The sequence below is a fragment of the Sinocyclocheilus anshuiensis genome, unplaced genomic scaffold (genome assembly GCF_001515605.1).
Source record: "Sinocyclocheilus anshuiensis isolate Anshui unplaced genomic scaffold, SAMN03320099.WGS_v1.1 scaffold582, whole genome shotgun sequence".
NCBI lineage: Eukaryota > Metazoa > Chordata > Actinopteri > Cypriniformes > Cyprinidae > Sinocyclocheilus > Sinocyclocheilus anshuiensis.
The window spans coordinates 559124-577171 of record NW_015547659.1 but is presented as its reverse complement, the minus strand read 5'-3'; the positions used below and the strand labels follow the sequence as shown (position 1 = coordinate 577171).

General features: G+C 36.6%; 1 protein-coding gene and 1 pseudogene across 1 annotated transcript; one reads left to right on the top strand and one right to left on the bottom strand.

Annotated features, from left to right (window-relative positions):
* The first annotated feature begins 4153 nt into the window (after positions 1-4153).
* LOC107702215 (heat shock protein beta-8 pseudogene) lies at positions 4154-11398 on the top strand (annotated as a pseudogene).
* A 717-nt stretch (positions 11399-12115) lies between these two features.
* LOC107702214 (uncharacterized) lies at positions 12116-15222 on the bottom strand. The gene is made up of 4 exons (XM_016504458.1): positions 14838-15222; positions 13952-14015; positions 13568-13688; positions 12116-12661 (listed from the first exon to the last, which is right to left on the bottom strand). Exons 1-4 carry the CDS (start codon positions 15220-15222, stop codon positions 12116-12118), a joined length of 1116 nt encoding a protein of 371 aa, XP_016359944.1.
* Positions 15223-18048: the final 2826 nt, after the last annotated feature.

Below are 18048 nucleotides of genomic sequence, written 5' to 3'. Positions count from 1 at the left end.
GAATGCTGAGCTACAGCACAATCCCAGGACCACATCTCACTGTAACTGGAAGTGGAATGGAGCGGCGCTGAGAACATGCTGTGCTTAGATGTGGAACACCAGGCAGTGACAGGATCATCTGTTCAGTGTCAGATAAGACTGAAGCTTTCCATATTGTTGTGTACTAAACTGTGCTTTCATCCATCCTGCTCAAAGGAAAACTTGTCTATCAATCATAAAGCCTGCTGTTGTAGGAAGGACTGGACCGGAGGTTTCAATATGTGTGCTGCAATCAGTGAGTTCTGCTATACCTTGTTTTGCTCATAGGTGTGAGGATATTGTTATTAATTTATCAAAACAGCCATAGTAGATAAAAGGAAGTGCAGGGTCGCTCATGAGACACTCATAACCTTGACTGTAAAAGCCCATGTATGAATCTATTGTATTTTTGTAGTGTTTTCTTTTTTATAGGATATGTCAAAAGTGCTTGAGGAGAAAGATTTATTGCTTTCATAACAGTTTTTACTGAGAGCAGTCGCTTCTGTGTTGCACACACCTTCACTTTTGAAAAATGTGCCATCCGAATCGGCCCCACTGGCAAACGCACACCCCATCAGCCCAAATGCCAGCTTTGTTTATCTTCTGTTGAACTGGAAAACAATTCAAATGTCACTGCCCGTGATGGAGATGATGATGGTGGTGGTGGACAATCAAAATGCAGGTGGGAACAGTTTTGTGGGTCCAGCTGTCCGTACTGTTACCAAATATGTTAAAGTACATATTAATCTTGCAGACCTCAAGAGACAGAATGAAGATATTTTTATCTATTGGATTCAAGGCTGCATCTGAGTGAACAAAGAAAAGGTACATTTTCCCTGTCCTATTGTTTCCAAGATTCAAAGCACTGCTATACTTAATTATTATTATTGTTATTATGTCATTTTTTAAATGCATAACCCTTGAGCTGTGTTAAATTATTTATTCTTTTAATGCCTAGTTTTTTTTGTATTTTTAACTGTCATGATTTCTTTTGGGTCTGCAAATAGTGAGGTACAGATATTTTATTATTTAGATCTCTTGAATTATTTATAAGATAAAACTTTTGATATTCACATAGCTAACTTTTGTTGTTGTTGTTTATATCATTTATTTCTGACTTGTTTCTATTCATTTTCCTCAAAACCCCACAGTTTAAACATTCAGTCCTGCACTAATTTAATTACACACTTATTACACATAAGTGACGATGATATTTATAAATATGAATATTTTATAAAGCATATTTATTGGTTGTACATCAGTGCAACAGCAGATAAACTATTACAGACTGGGAGAAATGAAGATGGCTGTCATAAGAAATCAGTCAGAGTGGCTAGATCAGTGGTTTTCAAACCTGTCCTGGAGGACCCCCAGCCCTGCACAATTTGTATGTCTCCCTTATCAGACACACCCAGTTTAGTTCTTGCAGTCTCTACTAACAAGATGATGAGTTGAATCAGGTGTGTTAGATGACGGAGACATACAAAATGTGGAGGGCAGGGGGTCCTCCAGGACCGGTTTGAAAACTCCTGGGCTAGATCAAGGATTTTTTTTAAAGGATCAAAGATATATTTGGTGTGCGATACAGCTTGATGAAACGGCGTGTAAAAATCATCACCTTCATCGCGACAGATGATGGCAGTTTCTTTGTTTCTGTGTCATAAATTCTATTTGAATGCTTGTTAAACGAAGGCATGGTGATCTCTATGCACTGTATATCATTAGCTGTCTGACTGTTGTGAATTCTGACACTTGTACAGATAAGTTGTAAAGGAAGGGGGAAAAACATGAAGTGTATCACAAATGATTTATCTTCTTGAATTCATCTTGTTCTCTCGTCTCAAAACGTAAATGAGTTTAGTAAATGAATATGTAAATCTGTTGTGTAAACGTTAAGTGTGGCAATATTAGGCATGGGCTTTATTTATTGAGATGGAGTAGTGGTACTGACTGTTTACAAGGCTGGCTTTCTAATTTACATCATTTGCATTCCCTCTAAAAAACAAAACATGCTAAAATGTTGCCATGAATCCAACCTATTTTACAAAATCCAAGTCAAAACATGCTACAGAGGATGCCATTGGCTTCTGTAACTGCAAAAAAATGATTGCAATATCCTGTAATACAAGTAATTAATTTATTTTTTGCACAGAATGAATGGTAAAGATATAAAGCAAGTGTGTCTTTGTTTTAGTGCAAAGTTAAAAATCTCGATGCAGGGCCCCAGGCTGGAAGATTATGTCAAGAACATCCCCCTATCATTTTCCTCTATTCTACAATGTATATACAATGTTGTTTATGTGCACAAGAATATCAATGTCTCCCTTGCTAAAGTAAATCAATGCCTAGTTCTCTGTGGTCTGAATATGGTATGCTATTCAAAGAGTTCTAAATAAATTATTAATCTAATTAATTCACCCACTATTTTGCTTATTTAAAATTGCACTCTCTTTATTCACTGTCTTTATGTGTGTGTGTGTGTGTGTGTGTGTGTGTGTGTATACACAATCCCGCTTGAAAGTTTGTGAACCCTTTAGAACCCTTTTTTTTTCTATATTTCTGCATAAATATGACTCAAAACATAATCAAAATTTCACACAAGTCCTGAAAGTAGACAAAGAGAACCCAATCAAACAAGTGAGACAAAAATATGTTCTTTGTCATTTATTTATTCAGGAAAATGATTCAATATTACATATCTGTGAGTGGCAAATGTATGTGAATCTCTAGGATTGGCAGTTAATTTGAAGGTGAAATTAGAGTCCATCTTTTTTTCAGAGTTGTTTTCAATCAGGTGTCAGTGTGTGCCCTGTTTTATTTAAAGAACTGGGTTCTATCAAAGTCTGATCATGTTTGTGGAAGTGTATCATGGCATGAAAAAAGAGTAGCTGTTGCTCATCAGGCTAGAAAAGGTTACAAAAACATCTCTAAAGAGTTTGGACTCCACAAACCCACAGTCAGACAGATTGTGTACAAATAGAGGAAATTCAAGACCACTGTTACCCTCCCCAGGAGTGATTGACCAACAAATATCACTCCAAAAGCAAGACGTGTAATAGTCTGCAAGGTTGCAAAGGAACCCAGGGTAACTTCTAAGCAACTAAAGGCCTTTCTCACATTGGCTAATGTTAATGTTCATGAGTCCACCAACAGGAGAACACTGAGCAACCATGGTGTGCATGATGCATCCAAAAAGAACATTGCTGCTAGCACACAAGTTGTTCTACCAAAGAATGGTTAAAGAAGAACAAAGCGAATGTTTCATAATGGTCGTCAAAGTCCGGATCTTAATCCAATTGCAATTTTGTGGAAGGAACTGAAGCAAGTAGTTCATAGGAGGAAAGCCACCAACATCACTGAGCTGAAGCGGTTCTGTACTGAGGAATGGGCTAAATCTCCTTCAAGATGTTGTGCAGGACTGATATTGCTGCAAAAGGGAGTGAGACCAGATACTGAAAGCAAAGATTCACATACTTTTGCACCGCACAGATATGTAACATTGGATCATTTTTCTCAATAAATAAATGGCAAAGAAAATAATTTCGTCTCATTTGTTTGTTTGGGTTCTCTTTGTCTACTTTCAGGACAGGAAAATTTGATTATGTTTTGAGTCATATTTATGCAGAAATATACACAACAAAATTATAAACTCAACACTTTTGTTTGGGGGCAAAAACAAAAGTATTGCGTTTATAATTTTGTTCAGTGTAGAAAATTGTAAAGAGTTCACAAACTTTCAAGCAGCACTATATATATTTATGTAATTGTATTTTATTATATTCATATTATTAATTTCTGTCTGAAAAGTGCTGTAAAAATGTCAGTTCATTGGCTCGATATTTTGTTGTCTAACGAAACTACATTTAAAGTCAGGCTTTTAGGGTCACTGTACACTTTTCAACAGATAGGAGACATCTTAAAATATAACTGGGAGTATGTTTTTCTTGCTCATCTTTCTAATTTCTCCTTCATGACGTATGCAAAGACTCATCTGAAGAAGGAAAAGCAGATACCGCATGCCTCTGTTGTATTTCGTCACATTTCGTGCTTAGAACATTATTAGTGTTCTTCATATGAGTGTGTGACTCCTCTCCGGCCTTGAGGAGTGAGTAGTTTTCTATTATGAAGTGAATGAGTCATCTGGGGGAGGGTGAGATTGGACCAGTCGCTGTCCGGTGGAGCCAGTCACAGCCCGGGGTCTAAACTTGGATAGGGAGGGTCTTCAGTCAGCTGTCGTGTGTCGCCGAGCACTTTCTGGACTTTCTACACCGGTAAATCACATATAAACCAGTGGAAAGAGCACTTAAATCGTCAGTAAACTTCTAGAACTCCTACAGGAGCACAGTGGTACAAGTAAACTTAGGTGCGTAATCACGCGCCTGGAGACTTGCGGCAAGTTTTTTGAAACGGAATAAGTTTTGCGCTGTTTTTAATAACTTATATTCGTACTTCTGACAGGAACGCGACGTTTTGAACAAGAAAAGTGATCTAAATTCACTTTTTTTCCCAAAGTTTCACCATGGCAGAAGGGGATTACTACACTATGGGCAACCGACAGAGGATTCCGCGGGATCCGTTCCGGGAACAGTCGCTCGCATCTCGATTTATGGACGATGACTTTGGACTGCCACCTTTTCACGACGAATTATCAATGGACTGGCCCGGCTGGGCACGACCTCGACTGAGCACCCGCCTGGACGCGCCGTGGACGGGCTCGTTGCTCACGGGCTTCCCGCGGACGAGCATGGGCTCACAGCAGGGCTTCAGTTCCAGGTACAGCGAGAGCCCGCGCCGATCCAGCGCGCCCCCGACCAACCCAGACGAGCCGTGGAAAGTGTGCGTGAACGTGCACAGCTTCAAGCCTGAGGAGCTTAATGTCAGAACTAAAGACGGTTTTGTAGAGGTGTCAGGTGAGAAAACACATATGAACTTTGAGAAGGACGAGTAATTATTGGTAACACAATTTACATTACCTTAGCCTATAATAATAAATTATCGAATAACATGGAATGTTATATACATTCCAAATGTTATGAGACATGATATGGAACTTTTAACATAGCATTTTTGGTACTTGTGTTAGTGATCTCCTACATTCATTAATAAGACCTCTTTTCACAAAACAACAAATAATAAATCTGGCCAGGTTATTTATTTATTTATTTATTTATTTGCACACATAACTCCTTAAATATTGGTTGTATTTTTTTAAGTTTTCCTAATTTACATAAGTATTTCTTTATTTGCATAGAGCGCACAACTCATTTAGTATGGTTTTTTTTCTTCTAATTTTTTACAAATTGTCATTTCAAATTATATTATCAACAATTACATTTAAAAATTGAATTGAATGACATTTTTTTTAGTATGCTTTATCTCCCACTTGGCTGGGCAGCAGTACTTGAGCTACACGAACCAGACCTGTTGTTGATCATGTTATGCATGAATTGAGAATGATCCAAATAATTTTTTGATATTTGATATTTTATTTTTTAAATTTTAAACACAAATTTTCTTTAAAAAAAAAATCTATATATAACAAGAAAAAAATATATATATAACAAGAAAAAAATGACACCAGATTTTCAATAATGCCCTTTGGGCCCCATATGATTATTCCATACCTCTCTGCTGCTGTCTCTCTGTGGTTTGAGAATGGAAGGCCTTTGGCATGACTTGCACATTACCAGCAAATCTCTTGTAATCAGCCACCTGCTGAGATCCCTTGAGGATCACACACATAAACAAGCTGAATTAGATCTCAAATGGAGAGTCCCACACTGCACTTCTTCCTTTGCTTTTTTCTCTTTAATGACCAAAGTCCTTTAGTAAAACTTATAAAGCGGAAAGGGCAAAGTACAGTTGCTGTCTGCTCCAGAAATACTTTATATTTGTTGACTGTGATGGCAGGACAGAAGTTCAGGATAGAGCAAAGGCCTGGTGTGCTGGGATTTTTAGAAACGCTGTGCTGGTATGCCAGCTGGGTCACTCAGTCACAGTGGGAGGAGGGTGGGACAGCAAAAACGTCACATAACCTCATTCTAAAAGTGTCACACAGAGACATCAAAGTGAACTACCCTACGCTCTGATTTACCAAAGACCTTTTCACAGACCTCAGATTCTGGTGACCATTTTTATAACACCTTGAAAATTGGCAAAACATGAAGTTCATCTTTGTCCTGAGGGAAAGCATTGTCAAACAAATGCCTCAGCCATGTCTGAACATCTTTGTTAAATAGGGAAAGGCTATTGCACAGTATGTCAGTAGGTAAATGTATGCAAACTTGATTCTGCCATGGAGGTAATTAATAAAAGGTAATTTGCGACTTTTTATCTCACAATTGAGTTTATATCCCATTTTTTTTTCTCAAAATTGCGATTGTAAGTTATAAACCAGCCATTCTGAGTTTTTTCTGACTTTATATCTGGCGATTCTATTTTTTTACTTAAATTTTGAGTGTGTATGTAATCAGTTCAGGTGTCTTTGAATTTGGAGGGGGAAACACAGAACTGTGAAATGTAAACTCAGAATTCTGAGAAAAAAGTCAGAAGAACTGTGAGATGTAAACAGAATTCTGTGAAAAAAAAATCAGAATTGTGACATGTAAACTCGCAATTACAAGCTTACAGCTTGCAATTGCGAAATATAAACTCACAATTACGAGAAACAAAAATCAGAATTGCGAGATGTATGCTAGAATTCTGAAAAAAAGTCAGTACTGTGAGATGTAAACTCAGAATTGTAAAATTGTAAATTCGCAGTTATGACTGCATAACTTGCAATTGCAAGATATAAACTCGTCAGAATTGTGTGATAAAAAGTACAATTACCTTTATTATATTTTTATTCTGTGGCAGAAATAAGCTTCCATATAAATATCAATTTATATGGATAAACTATGCTCTCAAAATATCCTTTCATTCATGTACATTTTAAACTGTTAGCAAGAATTATATCGGCTGCAGATTATGAGTGTATTGACAGGAGAAAAATCAGTCAAATGTGTTTGTGCTCATAGTGTTCCTAAAGAGCTAGTAATTGTAGATATGTAGGCCGCGGCGAGACACAGTATGGCATGACTGGCATTTAGTGACCAACAGCTGCAGAGAATGAGGCCTTTTGAACAGCAAATCAGCATATTAGAATGATTCCTAAGGGATCATGTGACACTGAAGAATGTAGTAATGATGCTAAAAATTCAGCTTTGTCATCACAGGAATAAATTACACTTTAAAATTTATTTGAATTTTATGTTATAATAGTACTTCAAAATATTACTATTTTTGCTTTATTTTAAAATCACATAAATGCAGACTTGGTGTGCATAAAATACTTCTTAAATAAAAAAAAATTAAAATAACAAAACAATCTTACTGACCACAAACTTTCAAATGGTAGTGTATTATTAATTTATTATTATTTTAGTTATTTCATGTCTTCCACTTTCAATTAAAATTGCTTAGTTGATCTGATGTTGACAGACCATGTTGTTGATGTGAAATGATAGAGATTGATTCTAACAGTGTTTAACATTCTGCTGAGCTAAGAACACAATACTCTTACAGAAGATATAGGTCACGCATAAATATTGGGTAAAATTGTCTATTCTCAATTCAACTGAGCTTTTTTGTTATTGATAGCTTTCAGATTTGTCATTTGCCCTTCAGTAGCAGAGCTGCACAGCGCAGGAAGGCTGTAGCATTGCTGTGCTAATTGAATAGCGTCAGACCACTGAAGTCAGCTATATGATAAGGTTTATATAAACTCCACAGAAGATTGGCAACAAGTGTGGAACCTTCCAGCCTTATTTGGCCATGATGACTTACAAAGCTCAGAGACTCTCTGTCTCTCTCTCTCTTTGTCTCTCTATCTCTGTCAGAGTCTCTCTGTCTATCTCTGTTGTGTCCTCTCACTCTCACAGAGATTAAAGCACAACAACAACAACAACAACAACAAAACAGTAAAGTAGCTCTGTTATAAAACCTAGTGAGCTCTAACTGGGCAGCATTTTAAAGCACCATAGGTGTCAAACGCTAATCCAAACAGCATTAGACTGAAATTAAGTAGTATTAAATGTAGTTTTGTATGCTGTACTGTTCGAAAATTTAGGTTCAGTAAGTTTTTTTATTTTTTTAAAAGAAATTAATTATTTTATTCAGTAAAGATACATTAAATTGATCAAAAGTTTCAGTAAAAGACATCATTTTGCAAAAGGTTTCTGTTTCAAATAAATGCTGTTCTATCTATTTATCAAAGAATTCTGAGGGGAAAACATGTATTATGGTTTAGACAGCTGTTTTGTTTTCAACAAAAAAAAGAAGACAACATTTTTATAAGCACCAAATCATCATATTAGAATGATTTCTGAAGGATCATGTGACATTGAAGGCTGGAGTAATGACTGCTGAAAAATTTGCTTTACCATCACTGGAATAAATGACATTTTAAAATGTATTAACATAAAAAAAAACAGATATTTTAAATTGTAATAATATTTCACAGTATTACTGTTTTACTGTATTTTTTATCAAATCAGTTCAGCCTTGGTGCTCATAAAAGACTTTTCACAAACATTAAAAAATCGTACAGATTCCAAACTTTTGAACAGCAGTTCATATATATTCAGTGAGCATACTATTTATTTATTTTTTTATTGAAAAAACTTTTTGACAATGTTAATATATTATAAACATATGTAATATTCAATTGTTGAAAAGAAAAAAAAAACTAGTCAATCTAATTAGAAAGTGTCAGGTTTTTGTGTGTTCTGTGTATTTTTATGATTATTAGAGTAGGGCATCTCATCATTAGTTTAGAAACGTGCTGAAGTCAAACTCTATAAATAATTGTAAATGTGACTCACATGACGGGTTCTTTACTATGTGTGGAGTTTCTGCCTATGCAAAGCATTACAAGGAAGGTTAGGATGTTGCTTTTTGCAGTGCATTTAGTAATATATTGCTGACAGTGGAAATTATTTATTTCATATACTGTGTTAAGTACAATTATTTTATCTAGCATTTCCCAAACGCTGCATTTGCCTCTCAAATCTCTAAAGCAGCTCTAAAAGTTCCCTCACCTCTAGACTTATGCAGCAGGAAGTGGCTTTGTGTGATATCACCATTCATTAATGTTCAAAACAAGTTCCATCCTTTCTCTGTAGAGCAGATATGAATTTATGGTAATCCAGCCTTAAAGGCATCACAATTCAAACAGACAGTAAGAACTCCTCTCATTAAAACGGCTGCAGTCAGTCTGCCTGCTGGATGATGAGACTAGTGTGTAGATGGAAATTTCTGGTGATAAACTTTGCATCAGGAGGCGATTTGTAATAATTGGCAACAGACTCTATTTCTGAGCCCAGCACCTGGAGCAGGACTCGCTCACTTTCTCTCTCTTTCTCTCATTGCAAGTGATGGCAGGCAGAACATTTAAATGAAAACCACAAAATGCATTGGGAATTATCTTCTAGCCACAAGCTGCCACACAGAAAATGAAGTTTGTTGAAAATTAAACCAAAATGAGAATATACTGAGTACACAAGGGTATAGTTTGAGCAACTTTCACAATTCTGGGTTAATATCAACTTTAGACTTGAGTTAGAACTCAATTAGTCTGGGTTATGTTCAGGCAATACTGTGTAGTTGTTAATATTAAACTGACCTTTGTCAACTTCTTAGTGTAACATTTGATTCCAAGCTTTGTGTCAGTGCAACTGCATGGTACAATCCAAAAAGCACATTTTAAGTTGAAAAGTACGGTATGTATTTAGATATTAGCTATCAGATATGTACAACCACATTTTACAATGGCCTAAATCAGAATCTGGTTCAATCTGTGTCAAAGAGGTATATATATGTATATTTATTTTGGCATTGATGGTTCCATGAAGAAACTTTAACATCCATGGAAACTTTTCATTGCACAATATAGTTCTTTATACTATATAGTTATAGTTCTTTATAGTGCAAAAAGTTTACTTAGATTATCAAAAATGTTCTTCACCCTAAGTAAAAAATAGTTCTTTTAAGAACTGTTTACTGAAAGGTTCTTTGGGGAACCCAAAATGGTTCTTTTATGGCATTGCTGTGAAAACCCCCTTTTGGAACCTTTCTACTTATGGAAAAAATGGACATCATTCTAAACTCTGTCATTTTTCACAGAATCCCATCCGATGTGGACCCTCTCACTGTGTTCGCCTCTCTGTCTCCAGAAGGGGTTCTCATCATTGAAGCTCGGCAGACCCCTCCGTACTACCTTTACAGCAACGAAATGCCTGCAGAACCCATAGAAGAACCCGAGGCCAGACCTCAGGAACCCAGCATGGCTTCAGCCTAAGCCAGGGAGTGAATATGGGCTTACACACCCATGGTATTTATTCCAAGCCAGTGCCAAAATCTAGTTTTATCAGTTTCATAAATTTACTTAAACCAAAAGTCATTAATCTGCTAGTGAGTAGTCCATAAATCAAATGTCACTCTACATGGTACAAGGTTGGATCAAATACCAGTAGCTTTCAATTACTATGTCAATGAAGAAAAATTGATGTGATAGAGCTACTAGTCAAGTGACAAGGGAAAGGTACGAAATGGGATGAGACCAGGCCGAATTTCTGTAGTATCGAGTCTATGGTCATAAACATACTCTACCCAAGTACCTTGATGCGAAAGCATGGGTAAACATTGTAATGGCAAGTTTCAAACCTCAAGGGGGCGATAGAGCTCCCTTCAAATGAATTGTTCTTCAAAGTGTTCTTCAAACATTCTTTAAAATGTCTTCTTTCTCTAATTTTCTAGCTTGAGTTCTAAGTTAAGATTCTTCTTAAACTGTTGCTCCATCATGTTCTGATCAAATAGAGGACAACACTGGTAATGCAATGCATGCTTGTGTTGCAATATAAATTACTTTCAGACGCATTCAGATGTGAAACCAAGCTTGCTGAGCTAAAGTTTATGTTCACATACTTGTGTAGAGTACGTTTTGGACTTTCTGTCCCTCATATTGACCTAAACTTGTTTTCCCCCTGAATTCAAATGGAAGCACTGTTTAAATCATCTGAATATTTGTTACAATGGACTATGTCTTCTCTGAGAACTGGGCCTGAATGCTGGAGCTCTTTCTCAAAGGCTGTTTATTGTCTCCTCTTCTTTTGCTTTTCTTATTTGCGTGTTTTCTTTTTTCTTTTTGTGTAGGGATGTAAGCTATGCATTTTTATAATAAATGGAATTTACAAAAGCAAGCCTTTTATTTATTACTCCTCTCTGCAAATCTCTAAAGTTAATAAATAAGCTGCATTGCCGATATAGTGGATGTTATTTCTCCTACGCTTTACACCTGTTTGCTTATCCCACCTATATAACCTCCTGATGTTGTCGAGTAATAAATCAAGCATCATGCTCTCCTTTGTCTCACAATCCTCTCTCCTCTATCACATCTGGGTGTTCGCTTGGTAGATTGGCTGTGTGCTTATGGGAGCGACTCCAGGGGAGTTGTCTCTGCACAGTGGCGGTAATTGGGTGACAGATTAGTGAGGAGATTATTCCGAATGCTTTGGCTCACTTTCAATCTCCTCGACGAGGATGTGGAGAGAAAATATTGAAGAAAACGGTACTCCATTGCTGGTTAACTGATGGGTGTTTGCCCATTGGATTTTTCTTGTCAAATCGATTTGCGTTTTCTAGTTGTCTAATTTTGAGGGTTTGAGGTTAATGAATCATGAATATAACCATGCTCAAGAGGCACTGGCATCATAACCATCCGAGTTAGATGAGAATTACACAATATTTACTAGAACTCAAGTGATGCAATGTGCAACCATATCCACTGCATAAAAGATTCATATAAAATTCTCTGCAAGCACAACAAGAAGTCAACTAGGTGCCACATTGACAGATCTCTGTCTGTCACCTTAAGCTGGAACATTTCTCAGCTTTCCCTGATTAATCGCTCTTGTTATTGTAAAGCACAACAAGAAGCTTCACACAATCTTGCTCAGGTCTTTATTAGTACTAAGAAGATGCATGTTACAGTAAATTCGAAAATATTTATGGGAATTAAGAGGCTAAGGAAAGAGCTGGGATGTTGCTATCTTGTAGCCTACATTTTGCCTACATCCATTTCCTTTTGAAGCACCTGCTGAGGCTTGAACACCTCCTGGGTTTGCCCGAAGGTTGATTGCTCATCTTCTGTCACAGCAGGGTCTGTATATCCTTCTTCACCTTCCAGTTCTCGAGGCTGCGTGGCCTCTGCTTGCTCTCCTTGCTCGGAAGTGATGGTGTCTGGAGTCTCTGGAGCCTGAGGCTTGTCTGCAGACTCATGGACTTCCTCTCTGTCTCGTTCGGTGCCCTCAACCGCTTCTTGAAAAGTACCTTCTTTGTCCTCCTCTCCGGGTTCACCGACCTGCTCTCTTTCAGACTCAGTGGTACCTGGTGCAGCTTCTGAGATGGACTGGGGTTGTGGTTCTCTAGATGGATCTACATCAGATACAGTCTGCTGGTCTCGTTCGGTGATCTGTCCACCCTCAGGAAGCTCAGTTGAGACTGAGGGTTCAGGCGTTTCTCCTTCAAATGATTCCGGTTTCGCTTCTGCTTCAACTTGAGGCTCATCAGCATCTTCTTGTTTTCCTCCAACGGTTTCCTCCACCTGTGGCAAACGCGAAACAGTCTTTAAATGAAGTCAAGCGCTTAAATGCCACATCAAGACCCTAAAATGCCAGGGTCAGTGTACACAAAAATGATAAATTTTCTGGGTTGTGAAGAAAGGCCATACGTCCCCTGCGGGAAAATAAGCTTGCATTTGATCTCTTTGTTGGTTATTAGAACAATTATGAGCCTGGTAATTGGAATTGCTGGATGATTTATTTATAAACTGACTTCAAATTTGGCATTTGACATTTACAAAATTGTAGAATTGTGTACCTCTAATTATTTATGAAATCCGTATTGCTTTAATGTAAAAAAAAAAAATAAATAACTTTTTTTTTTTTTGCAGCCTGTTATGACAGCATGGCTTAACAAATTGGCATAAACTGAAAAAGACATGCAACAGATTAACAATATCTAAATTCTAAAGGGATGCAAAGTCATTTGAATGGCCACATCTCATGCAATAATATAATACAACAAAATAATTGAAATAATAGGTTTTGAGAAATCCTTTTATTCTCGCATGTCTGTATTACAACCTAGTTTCTCCTGCAAACTTAAATTGCTGTCAGCTTTTTGCCAATAGACTGGCTAAAATTACAGCTCTTGAGAAACAGTTACTCTACCTGCAATGTCTAGCTCTTATACAAAACCAATTAGGTACCGGAGGATGGATGGGTAGTGTTTACCCTTGGATTTACCTAGAAAAGTTTCAATAATGATAATAATGGTGCCATTTCACCATGAATGGCAGAAAGCACCACTTAGATGTAATGGTGACATATTATAAACAAGTGCAATGCATGCCACCCAGAACACTCAGTGCCTAATGTTGAGCTTCAATTAGTGAATATGTTCAGACTGTATGATTAAAGATTAAACAGCTGTCAGAACTAATCAATACCTGGATGGGGATACTGACATCAGCAGGGAGGGGAATGCTGGGTAATGGTGCCTCCACTGTAAGGATCCCATCTGCGGACAGATGCGACTGGAGATTTTCAGCATCAACACCACCTGGGAGTCTTAGGAAATGGTGAGAAAAAAATCAGCATATTTGAATGATTTCTGAAGGATAATGTGACACTGAAGACTGGAGTAATGATGCTGAAAATTTAGCTTTCCCATCACAGGCATAAATTGCATTTTAAAGTTATTTTAAATTGTAATAATATTTCACAACATTACTGTTTTTACTGTATATTTGATTAAATAAGTACAGCCTTGATGATCATCATCAAAAAATCTCACCAACCCCAAACTTTTGAATGAACTTGTTAACACTTACGTGTATTTTCTTGTGAAACATCTAGCAATGTAGCCGTGCTCATCTTGTCTTTCCTCATGCTTTCCTGTAGATCAAAGATGTTAATACAAATTGAGAAGAATAACTTTAGTTCATAGAAGAGCATTTTATAAATTTAGTAAAACTTTAGCTCATAGAAGAGCATTTTATATATTTTGTAAATTATTTTGTAAATTATTATGAATGGAATTTCCAAAAAATAAATAAATAATGTGTCATTTGGTAGCTGATATTAAATTCTTGCATTGTTGCATTTGGTAGCTGATATTAAAGGGGTCATATGATGTTGCTAAAAAGAACATTATTTTGTGTATTTGGTGTAATGAAATGTGTTTATGTGGTTTAAGGTTCAAAAAACACATTATTTTCCACATACTGTACATTATTGTTTCTCCTCTATGCCCCGCCTTTCTGAAACGCGTCGATTTTTACAAAGCTCATCGGTCTGAAAAGCGAGGTGTGCTCTGATTGGCCAGCTATCCAGTGCATTGTGATTGGCCGAATACCTCAAGCGTGTGATGGGAATGTTACGCCCCTTACCATATTGTGATGCCGTGTACCGGAGCGACGAGACAAAAACATTAAAACCCATTATAAATGAGGCATTTGTTATAAAGAATATCTCTTTGGATTTGAGACTTTAGTCTTTGCAACTTTACAGATCTTCTTTATGCACCAAGAGCTTGTAACACTCCGAAGAGAAAGGAAAAATTTAAATCGCATCATATGACCCCTTTAAAATCTTGCATTGTTCTTCTAAAACTATTGTAAACAGCATTTTGCCAAGTCTTTTATATGTATGTATATATGTATGTATGACTGTCCTCTTTAATGCATGCTATATAATAGTACTATTTATCACCCATACCTGCAATTACCAAAAATTCATCCTGTGTTTTGACCGTGATCTCCGAGGGAGCGAAGTGATTGACATCCAAGCTAATTTTCCACTTGCACATCTCACCAACCGCTTCCGACACCCCTCCACTCATCTCCCTCTGCAGCTTAGACATGGGCTGTCCTGAGGCCTGAGTAAAGGGAGCGAACACGGGTGTGCGCAAGTACCCAGGCCAAGATGATGTCCCCAGCCTTCTGAAGATGCCTTCCATCCAGCTGAGGTCTTGAGGGTCCAATAACGGAGGCAGGCCGTAATGTTGGTTAAAGATTACGCTGGGCCATCTGTAGCTCAGGGGATTCCAAGATACATCATGACAATATTGAGGCCTGGATGGCGACTTGATAGCATCCGCCATAGTGAGAAAATCTAAAAGTGTAAGGAAGAAAAAGTCTTGGAAGATCCAGCCACAGTATGACAAAATAAGCACTAACTATACAAAAATGAGACCACTGCGCAATGAAAGCAAACCCAAATGTGACCGGCAGACATCGCAGACGCTGTTTATATAGCATCCTCGTGTTTTAGCACTTACTAAGCACTAACGATGATGCTACCAGAGGAGAATGTAGGAATGAAGTGATGGCTAGGTATTTCAGTCTGCTGCTGGAGGGGTGAAGGGGCTCTATGGGAGATGCTAATTAAGGATATTTATAGATTTAAATGGAAGCAACAAATAGCTGTTTGATGAGAACGAACAAGTAACGTCCTGCTTAGCCTTTGACAGGGAAAGAGCTTTTTATTGAACTCATTGTTAATGGTGTTGTAGGAACTATTAAAGTGTTGAGGTGTCTACATAGAGGTCGTGAAGGTGTCTAAGTGCTTGTTAACTTTATTTCCTGGAATCTGAGTGAAAGAGTGCACAGGGACTTTCTTTAATGGACCCAGTGCAGCCAACTCACCCTTATTAATCTCAGTGCCGACTATAGAGGCGTACAGCTGACTGCACAATTATATTAGCTCAACACTTTATTGTTGTGTTTAGGTTCTATTTAATCTACTGAATATTGGGAGTCTGTACCTGGTGTGCAATATGATTAAAAATATATATAATAGAATAGTATTTCACTATTATAAAGATTCAATTATAAAGATGCTTGTTATTCTAAACCTATACAGTATGGCCTGAGCAATATGTGATGCACAACTGTGCTAATAATCCATCCAGCATGGGTTCAAATACTGCGGACAGGACAGGTTCAGACTGGTTTTTAAATTGTCTTGTTACCACTGGAGACCAAACGGCCAACATTAGGCTGAGTTTGCACTGCAAGACTTTATGGTGAAGACTGCTGCTGCTTTTATATAACTGACTATATCTGAACTGCCTTTCAAAAGTTTGGGGTCGGTAAGATTTTATTAAAGTTTGCGAAATAAGTCTCTTATGCTCACCAAAGCTGTATTTATTTGATTAAATGCAATAAAAACAGTGATATTGTGAAATATTATTACAATTTAAAATAACTGTTTTCTATTTTGATATATTTTAAATGTAATTTATTCCTGTGATGGCAAAGCTGAATTTTCAGCATCATTACTCCAGTCTTCAGTGTCACGTGATCCTTCAGAAATCAATCTAATGTGCTGATTTAATGATCAAGAAACATTTCTTACTATTTCCTACTGGAAACTGTGATACACTTTTTCTTTGATGAATAGAAAGTTTAAAAGAAGTGCATTTATGTGAAATAGATTTTTTTAAGCATCCATGCCGAATAAACCTATTCATTTTTCAAATACATACTAACCCCAGTCTTTTGAATGGTAGTGTACAGTATATAAACCATTATAGTTTTAATGGACTGATAATTGATCTGCTCTCAACTCAAAACAGTGAAAATGGCAGTTCAGAGCGATGTGTCTTCATATTCCGGACCACGCAAGGTTGACAAACCATATAAATGTGAGATGTTTTGGGACAGATGTCACCACAGACTGGAACCACTGACCCGTAGAGTCTACAGTTCACTCAGATGGAGCTGTGCTGAAGATGTGTTGGAGCCACTTCACCTGGAACCAAAGAAACTCATCATGAATTATCTGGGACAAGCAGACAAGGTAGTACTGTCTATGCAAGACATCACAAGCATATTAATAACATCAGTTTAATGAAGCTATATATATATTTAAGGTTTGTGTATCTTTTTCATATTTATATTTTTTCTCATATTTAAGCAGGAAAAAGACTAAAATAGGTTTTATTCAGTGGTCCAAACTGACCAAAAATATGCAATTTGGAGCAGTTGCTGATATTTATGTGGCCAAAAAGTAAGATGAAAAATAGTTTGTAATGTAAATCAATATCTTTATAACTGAAGAGCAGACTACTTACAGAAAATGCATATACATATCAGTTGTCACACTATATCTGCCAACAATGTCTTGTCTTAGTAAGATTATATTTAAATGCTTAGTTTTATGATCTGTAGATCTTTTATGATCAAAGATCTTTAGTTTTTTTTTTTTTTTTTTGTGGAGGGCAAAACATACAATTCTTATTACAATGATTAATGATTGTATAATCAATAATGATTATACAATGATGATACTATGATGATTATGAGATCAAAAGCCTGATGTATTTGATGCTCACATTTTAACATGAGTTTTCTCAAATAAATAAATAATATGGATGGATAGTCAAGTAAAGATAATTTCCTTTAGTCCAGTAAGTGTTCATCATGAAATATTACTAACAATATATAAATTATTCTTTAGTGTATAAAAACGTTATTCTTTAGTTTAAAAAAGGCACATGAACCGTAACCTGAAAGTGGATGTTTTTACAATTATACTAAAAGGCCTTTTACTTGCTAATAAAGTATAAACTATTAACCAAATGTCAGAAGGCATGCGGTAGATTGTGTACATCAGGCTTTTCAACAAAGTTTTGATCATGTTGATAATTTAGAGGCCTTAGAAACTTGTGTATCAAATATGATACAAGGCTTTTTAGGGTTAAACATCAAATTGGCTGTAATTGTGCACATCATGTAGTATTTTTGCTTTTAGTGTGGACAGCTAACGAAATTGTGTTCTGAGAATGTTTTGCTAATGTTCCTGTTGTTGTTCTCTGAACATTCAAAATTCAAAAACATTTTTATTCTTGGTTATGTGAACATTAGAGAAAACATTAAGAGAATGTTCCATTTTATCATTTTGAGAACATAATGGGAATGTTGCT

Bases quoted from the DNA above. Each gene is read 5' to 3' on its own strand.
- LOC107702214 (XM_016504458.1), bottom strand. From the start codon at position 15,222: ATGGCGGATGCTATCAAGTCGCCATCCAGGCCTCAATATTGTCATGAT. The intron at 13,689-13,951 runs GTAAGTGTTAAC...CCATTTCCTAAG, and splicing joins TGTTTCACAAGAAAATACAC to ACTCCCAGGTGGTGTTGATG. The intron at 12,662-13,567 runs GTATTGATTAGT...CGTTTGCCACAG, and splicing joins ATGTCAGTATCCCCATCCAG to GTGGAGGAAACCGTTGGAGG.